This window comes from Callorhinus ursinus, unplaced genomic scaffold (assembly GCF_003265705.2).
Source record: "Callorhinus ursinus isolate GAN/ISIS: 27379988/994484 unplaced genomic scaffold, GSC_fseal_2.0 scaffold17, whole genome shotgun sequence".
NCBI classification, from domain to species: Eukaryota; Metazoa; Chordata; class Mammalia; order Carnivora; family Otariidae; genus Callorhinus; species Callorhinus ursinus.
Window position 1 is genome coordinate 28,832,306 of NW_027397079.1, and position 8,369 is coordinate 28,840,674.

The 8,369-nt window shown below is 34.3% G+C and overlaps 1 protein-coding gene across 8 annotated transcripts in view; it reads left to right on the forward strand.

Moving 5' to 3' along the window:
• The window catches only part of WRN (WRN RecQ like helicase), a 147,975-nt gene that overhangs the window by 125,917 nt on the left and 13,689 nt on the right, over window positions 1–8,369 (forward strand). For all 8 annotated transcript variants that reach the window (XM_073902423.1, XM_073902424.1, XM_073902425.1 and 5 more), the window contains 2 exons: window positions 1,668–1,799; window positions 4,232–4,394. In XM_073902423.1, coding sequence (XP_073758524.1) covers window positions 1,668–1,799; window positions 4,232–4,394 — 295 coding nt within the window. The remainder of the gene's footprint in view (window positions 1–1,667; window positions 1,800–4,231; window positions 4,395–8,369) is intronic.

Genomic DNA, 8,369 nt, shown 5'->3' on the forward strand with positions numbered 1-8,369 from the left:
GTGTTCTCCTCTCCTATTGACGAAGAAGGTATATGGGAAGCCGGCTTATCTGACAGTTGCTTAGCAAGCCTGGAATATCACAGTGGGAATTCTGATAGTGTCAGAAGTAGTCTGTCAGCATCAAGGCAAAGTTATCCTTGCTATCAGTTGGCAATCTGATATCAATCTGCCTTGCTGGCAGATTAGGCATTGTCCTACATTACTTGCCAGGGAAACTATAATATTCAAATCTAGTTAGCCAAGACGTCTTCTCATCTGAACAGTTCTTGCATAGATATTGCCTACTTTGGTCCTTCTGCCTTTCCTATTTATGTTTCCATAATTGATCACTCTCTGTTCATATAGTCTTTTATCTACATAGAGCATGATTTGATTAGACTTTTGCTTAATTGGAATCACATTCTAGCCCTTCCTTCTTGAGATTACTGCCCTCATGGTGCTTCGCTTAGTGTTTCGGATGTTCCTAAACCCTTTAGTCTCACGTTTACAGATGACATCATGATTTTGTCCCATAAGTAATAAAATCTTCATGGATCTGCCAGTATAATTCACAGTGGTCACATTTCTAAGACCTTGGTAGTGGGGTGTCCATTGTTGCCTCCAGCTATATAGCCTATACTGACAGACTGAGGAATCGGGCTAATGGATTCTGATTTTAAGCATTTCTAGGAATTTAGGGCCAGATTTGACAGTGTTAAGGTCTTAGATAGAAACACTTGATTTAATAAAAAACATTCTTCCTTGAAAATCTAGAGGTGCCTGGAAACAGTGACTTCAGGTCTCGTAGTATTGTCTGGTTTCTCCATTCACCAAACTGCATTGTCCCAGGTATCTGAACTAATCTACAGACTCACTTACTTATTTAGGGTAGAAATGGATTGCTGTGGGTTACAATAAGCCAAGTTCTGTTGGATTTAATTCTTTTAATTTAGTATTGGTGCTTATGTTTTGAAAGGTAAATTGGCATGGAGGAAACTATTCATACATCTTTGCGAATCATACATTGTATAATTCTGTCATAACTCTCGCTTGGTCTTTACCTTTATTTCAGGCTTTTAAAAAATTCCAGTATTTCTTTATTAATCTCATTTTTCAATCCTTTCTCCACCTTTTCTCTTTTAAACGTCTCCTAAGGAACCATATTTAAGAATTTACATAATGCTTCAAGTTTAGAGCCACAGTTTTTATGTATCTTTTTAAACTATACAAATATAGTGATGATATATTTGCTTATGAAATGTTAGCAGAATTTGTGACTGTGGTACCTAAATTTGAGTATTAATTCAGCTTATTCATTCCTTCAGTATTCACTTCCAGAGATTAAGGGACTAATTTAGAGTCAGAGTGGTCAACATTATAGTTCATTTTTTATTCCCTCTTTATTGGCTAAAGGTGATACTAGAGATTTCTAGTTTTATAACCATGTATAACTGTTACAAATATTTTATTTAAAAACTTATTCCCTCCAGCCTTATTTTACCTTTTTAGATCAATATGTAAAAACAAAAACAACCTTTTTCAGCTCCTCATAAAAAGGGAATTTTTGACTGTTCCTTAGAAGTTTTATTTGTGTGTTTTTTTCCCTCATGCCTACCAATCATACTGATACTTCTATCATTATATTGCTATTATTATTGATCATTTGTGTTACATTTAAAATTTTGTAGACAGACCTCTTTTCAAGGACAAAACTTCACGAAGAACAAAGGAACAGTGTGGTGGTAAAAAATGAAGTATGCTGCCTTTCACAGTCTGTGGCCATCACATATTATTTATTCCAAGAAAAGAAGATGTCTTTGGTAAGTGTTTTACTTCCAAGTTACAGGGGATTTTCACATTTATCTAAACATGTGTTTTATCAGCTTTTCAAATAATAAAGTTGTGACTTGGGATAAATTTCTTCTAATCTTGCAGTATTTTATATTGTTTCATTTTATATTTAATCTTAGACTAACGTCATTTTTTTTTCTGCCACGCCTGCTTTTGTCAATTAATTAAAAAGAGTAAGTGTACTTTGGCCATGGTTATTTTGTAGAGGTTGTATCAGAGTACTGTTGAACATATTTACAGCTTAGGGATATTAGAGCAGCTGTATTTTAAGACTCTATTTTTCTTTTTTTAACTGGGATTAATAGTTTAAAACCTATTAGCATATGTACTGATAAGAAATAATCTCCAAGGTACATTAGAGTAAAGAAAGGGAAGTCAGAGAGCAGTATGAAAAACATAAATGTGTTTTTGTATATATACATGCTTATATATTAACATATTTTTGTGTATGTGTACAAAAATGCATAGACTGTCTCTGGAAGGATGTCCAAGAAACTGGAAATAAGTTTTTAAAAAACAGCTTGCTTTTCACTCTAGATCCTCTACTATTATTCTATTTTTTATTTTATTTTTAATTTTTTTGCTTTTATTATTATTCTATTTTTTAAACCATGCCTGATGGTCTTTGAAAAAAAATCTTAATTACTGTGAAAATGGCCACACTTAATGTTTCTTCACTGTTCTGGCCTCAGTCCTTAAGGCTGTTGAGGTTTTTTAAATATACAAAATGAAGAGTACATCTTAGTGGAATAGGGACAGAATTAGGCTTCCATTTAGGTTTAACTAATTTGAATTCCTATCCTCTCTGTCATTAAATTGATTTGGAAAAGGCTGTATGGTCCAGTGCCTGCTTTTCCTGTTCTCTGTGTCTCTGTTCAACTAGGTTATATTATACTTCTTATTCTGGTTAAAATCCAGTATAAATAAGAAAACCAGTTTATAGCTTGTCTTCATCACTTAATGTTCTAATTAAACAAATTTCTGAAATTAAAAGTACAAAAGCCATTACAGAAGAAACCGAATAATTCCATTGTACTAGTTTTGAAGTGAATTACATGATAAGTAGAAATTTTAAGTTCAGTTTCTTATTTAAATAGTAACTTACATGTATGTGTTAACTATGCTTATAACTACATAATTTGACCATATATACATGGTATAACTGAATACAGTACTAAGAAAATTTGGTTTAGCCTCCAAATTTTCTGAGTAAAGTACATTCTAATACTCAGCCATGGTATGTGGTTTCGTGTATTAAATGATATATTCATGGTTAAAAATGTGGAGTGGTATATTTTCATTGATATCTTTTGCTATTATTTTTTTGTATATTAATGTGTAATTTCATGGTATAATTATCTTTTCCTCCCAAGGGTCTAAGAGGGTCTGTGCCAGTTAACCACAAAATTAAACATGCCTAAGGACTAATTAATCAGGAGCAATAATACAATTAGCTCTAGGTAATTTGATGCCTAGTATCAAATAACTCTGATATTTTGCACACATGGTGCATACTCTGTAGTGGAAAAGGGTAGACAATTAATGAAAGTAACCTAAAACCTACCTTTGAAGGCTGAAAATATTGGCTTTAAATGCTCTGTTCTGTGAAAGTACAACATTCACATAAATACAGTCCAAATTCAGACTTCCAAGGTATATTAAAAGAGAGTATCATGAAATAATTTAGAGCTGAGTAAACTTTCTGAGTGTTTAAAAGAATGTTTTAACTAATAAACATCTTAAATGGATTTGGAGCTACATTTGTTTAAAAAGCTGCATAAATATGTAACACTATCCTAAATTTAAAACAATTCATGTTAAGTTTAATGCTAAGCAAGAGATGGCAGCCCTTGCTAAATTGTGGTTATTATTTTATGAATAGAGCCAATGTAAAATACCCTGCTAAGGTTTTCTCAAGAACCTTTTATAGAATGCATCTGAAGCCTTACATTATCACTAAGCATTTTAGGATTTGTCTTCTTAGAAATTCACATAACTAAAGTACCATGTGTTAGTTCACTTATATGGAATATTGGATTACAATTTACTGTATTTTCAAAAGGCTGTGGCAGTTACTAGACTTAACACAGAATGATTACTCTCTGCCACTAATAGGTTTTTAAAGTGAACAATTACAGAGGGTTGAGGATTTAGTTCTTAGCTAAAGCTAGGATGATTTTGTTTTATTCAAGGTAGGAAGTATAAAAGGTAGAACCTGTGGAGATCTATAACGTGGATGGTTTTAAAGAAATAGTAAAAATGAGAATTTTAAGTGAAGGTTCAGTGCATTGTTTATTTCTCAGTGAACATTGACTACCTGAAGGTTTTGGACATTTTATTTACATATGGTACAGTGCAAACTTTTAAGACCTCACTGGTGGTTTTGCTCCTGTTTCTCTAGATAAGTATAGCGGAGGACAGGAAGATGCCTCTCACAGCAGTTGGGATGCACTTAACCCAAGCGGTGAAAGCTGGCTGCCCGCTTGATATGGAACAAGCAGGCCTGACTCCAGAGGTTCAGAAGATTATTGCTGATGTTATCCGAAACCCTCCCATCAACTCAGGTGATCTGCTCTGACGCTAGTCTGCAGCCTTAAGGGCTTGAGTCATTGAACCCAGAGGAAGTAAACAATCCACTAGTTTTTTCACTTTACCAGCATTAACCCCTTATGCTGTGATGGAAACTTTACTTTTGTAAAGTTTACTTTTGTAAAGCTTTTTATATTGTTTTTGAAAAACAATCTTTCTTCCCATTATCAAAGGAAAGTCTGAGTCTGAGAAATTCTTGTTTTCCTTTTCAGCTTTCCATTCCCATCCCCAAACAATGGGCTTTCATCCTTTTCTAATTTCTACCTCACCTCTCGAAAAAAACACATTTTTTTTCCGTATTCATTTCCCATAGCTTACTGATTTCTCATTTTCCCCTAAGTTTTATGGATTCCTTGTCATTGGCCTCACGTAAGTAGTCTTCCTAACCAGGACAGTCAGTGGTCTCAGTAGCTGTGGTGTTGAAGGGATGGTCCTTTGTCTCTCGGCCCCCTTGTAGAAGGGCTTCCTTTTGTCACTTTGCTGCAGAACCTCAGCTGTGCTCATGTAGATTGAGCCCCTTTGCCTGCCCTGCAGAAAGTTTTAGATTATCTATTTTTTACAGAATTAAGGATGAGGTACCTCGGAGGATTTTTTTCCCCATAAATGTACAAACTAGATGTGTTATGACTCAATAAATTTTCAAGCTCCTAGGACAGAGCAGTAGACATACAAAAAGCCTTATCTCAGGAACTGCAATGCAAATACTTAAATTTTTATTAACTAAAATTCTTTCTCACTTGGGAACAACTAGGCGGTTCCCCTAGAAATTTAGAAATAAGGGAAATAAGATCAACCTCTGAAAGTACAATCAATACTCTACTATATTGATCAGAACAAAAATATTAAAGTCACCTTAAAAGTCAGCATTGGGCACCTGGGTGGCTCCCCAGGGAGCTGGGTCATCCATTAGGTGGCCGACTCTTGATTTCGGCTCAGGTCATGATTTCAGGGTCGTGAGCTTGAGCCCCTAGTTGGGCTCTGTGCTCAGCACTGAGTCTGCTTGAGAGTCTCTCTCCCTTTCCTTTTGCTTCCCCTGCTTGTACTCTCTCTCTAAATATATAAAGAAAATCTTTAAAAAAACATTAAAAAAGCATTAATTCTAGGCTTCAGGAAGACTTGACTGAAGTCTAAAGAAAGAACACCTTCATGAGTTCCAGTGGTCAACTGTGGAAGCACAGGAAAAAGAAAGACAGGGACAAATCTGGGCAGTGGTCATCTAAATTATTCTCAGGGAACTAAGATTTTTTTCTTTTTTTTTTCTTAAAATATTATTTACTTATTTATTCAAATTTCTTTCTTCCTTTTTTTCTTTCTTTCTCTGTAGTCTCTCTGCCCAATCTCTCTGTGGGGCTCAAACTCACAACTCAGGAGTCCCATGCTCTCCTAACTCAGCCAGCCAGATGCCCCTAAAATGTTTTCTTTTTATTAAACCATATTAAAGTCATACTGCTAATTATTTAAAAGAAAGAAATATACAATTTCTAATCCTGGCCAATGAGACTTCAAGTATAGTAAGGGCCTGTTGATAAGTTATGCCAATATCTTATTTGAGGAAAATAACAACTAATTCTGCTTCTGTATCATTTCCTCACCTTCTGGTTACAATTTGATTTCTCATGTAGCTCTGCCTATAGAGAAAGTATGCACTAGTCATGCTAATCTGGATACTTATCTGTGTGATAATTGTAAATTCATAATTGTAAGTCCGTGAATTGACAATCTGTGAACATGGTTAATGTGGATCTGTTAAAGTTAAATTAGGTTTCTAAATCTGAACCTTAGGGCCGTTGTCTGGACTGTGATAAAACATCCAAGGTAACTGAGCTGTGAGTCCTCTAATGAGAAAGCTAAGCAGCTGTCCTGGTCCCATTCCAGTCTTTCTAACTCCAGCAGTCACCTAACTAGAAATTAAGGCAGAGAAGGGAAAACAGTGATTATTTTGTGGGGTTAGAATTGTGATGATATAAAACCTCTCTTTCTCCACCGCAAAGTAAAATAGTATTTTAGAGAAAGTCAAAGGCTCAGAAGCCATATTGATTTTACTTGTGGTATTATTTTTTTCCTTTATGTATATATAATCTCTCAGGACATACATAAGAAATCTATGTCTTTTGATGAGCTGTTGTATAGCAGGCAGTATTCTCTGAGTTTGTGCAGCTTTTTTCCTTTTTTTTCTTTTTCCCCTATTGACTATTACTGGCTGTCTTCCTTAAATCCTGAATACTGATGGATATGTTATCCTGGTCAGTAAGAGCAGAGGCTCTGGGAACAGCTGGTTTATTTAGATATAGGCTGTACCACTTCAAAGCTATGTGACCTTGGGCAGATTGCCCAATCTCCCCAAGCCTATGTTTCCTTATCTCTAAAAGAGAGCAGGATAATATTGCCTTTTCTTACAGAATTGTGAGAAATAATTAGCTACTGCACAGAATGCTCTGGCACTTGTAAGTATTTTATAGTTGGTGGTGGTGGCAGTGATGGTGATTATAATGATGATGAGTGAGGAAGTAGATGGTAAGATCCTATGGCTTCTTAAAAATACCCTCTAAATATGAGTACTTTTATACTCTATCCTTTTTAGTAGCTAATGAAGAAAATAAGAAGTTAATAAATAAGCATATAAGAAGGGAGATTTCAAAACTGAACTTTATAGAACCTTAGAACTTTAATAATTCAGGCTGGTTATAATTACCTTTTTTTTCCAAGTACTGAAGAATTCTTGGGCAAATACTCTTGAGTGACATAAAATAGATGTTCTAATTTCAGTTCATTATTGGCAGGAGAAAATGGTAGGGGAAGCTTTAAGATTCTATTATTTACCCAATTACTGAAAACACCTATTTTATTTGGCTATGGTGAAGAATCCAGGTATTGCTAAGTTGCTTTCCAAATCATATAGTTGTAAAGTTATAGGATTTTAGATTTGGAAAGGAAATTGGAAATCATTAAATTTTCACTTTCCCAATCCCGCCCTGTTTCAGAGATAGGAATTTGAGGCCTAGAGAGTTGGAGATTGTTTTAATATCATGTCAAGATTAATGACTGAGCAAGTTTTTCTTTTTGCTATATACCATGTTAAAGTGTACTGCCAACTGTTTAAAGAAAGAAATACGCAAGTTCTTTTTTGGTTTAAGGTTTTATTTATTTAGAGAGTGAGAGAGTGAAAGTGAGAGTGTGCGAGCGAGCGGGGCAGGGGGGGAGGGGGGCAGGGGGCAGAGGGAGAAAGAGAATTCCAAGCAGACTCCGAGCTGATGGGGAGCCCAAGGTGGGGCTCAGTCCCAGGACCCTGAGATCATGACCTGAGCTGAAATCAAGAGTTGATCAGGCACCCCAAAATAGGCAGTTTCTAATCCTGATATAGGATTTGGGTTTATAAACTGCTAATTGACAGGTAAAATAAATATACTTAATTATATTCAGTTTAACATACTTATTTGTATAGTGCCTTTAAATATTCTCTATCTAGTCTCCTCTAAATTCTGAGTTTAGCAATTTTAATTTCTGACGTTAGACTACTTTTTAAATTAAGAAATATTAAAGTCAAACTATATAAATGTAAATACAAAATCGCATATAAAATTGCACGGCCTGATTCAACAAATATCAGAGAGACAAGAAAAGCATCTGTAATCATTAGTGACTAAAACATTATTTAAAACATTTTATCTTTACCATTATATACTGAATATAGCAAATAAATTTTCATTTAGAGATAAATACTAAATTGAAATTCTAAAGAAGGGAGAATACTTTTAAATATATTTATTAAACACATAATTCATCTTTCTGTCAATATTCTGTATGTAGGTTATACATACAGTATGAAAAAATATATTATTGTAGTTTACTTCCAAAGCAAAAACTGAGGAAGTTAAGATTATGGAAACTATGAGCTCTAAATTTTCTTTTGTTTTGTTTTTATTTTATTTTATTTTATTTTATTTTATTTT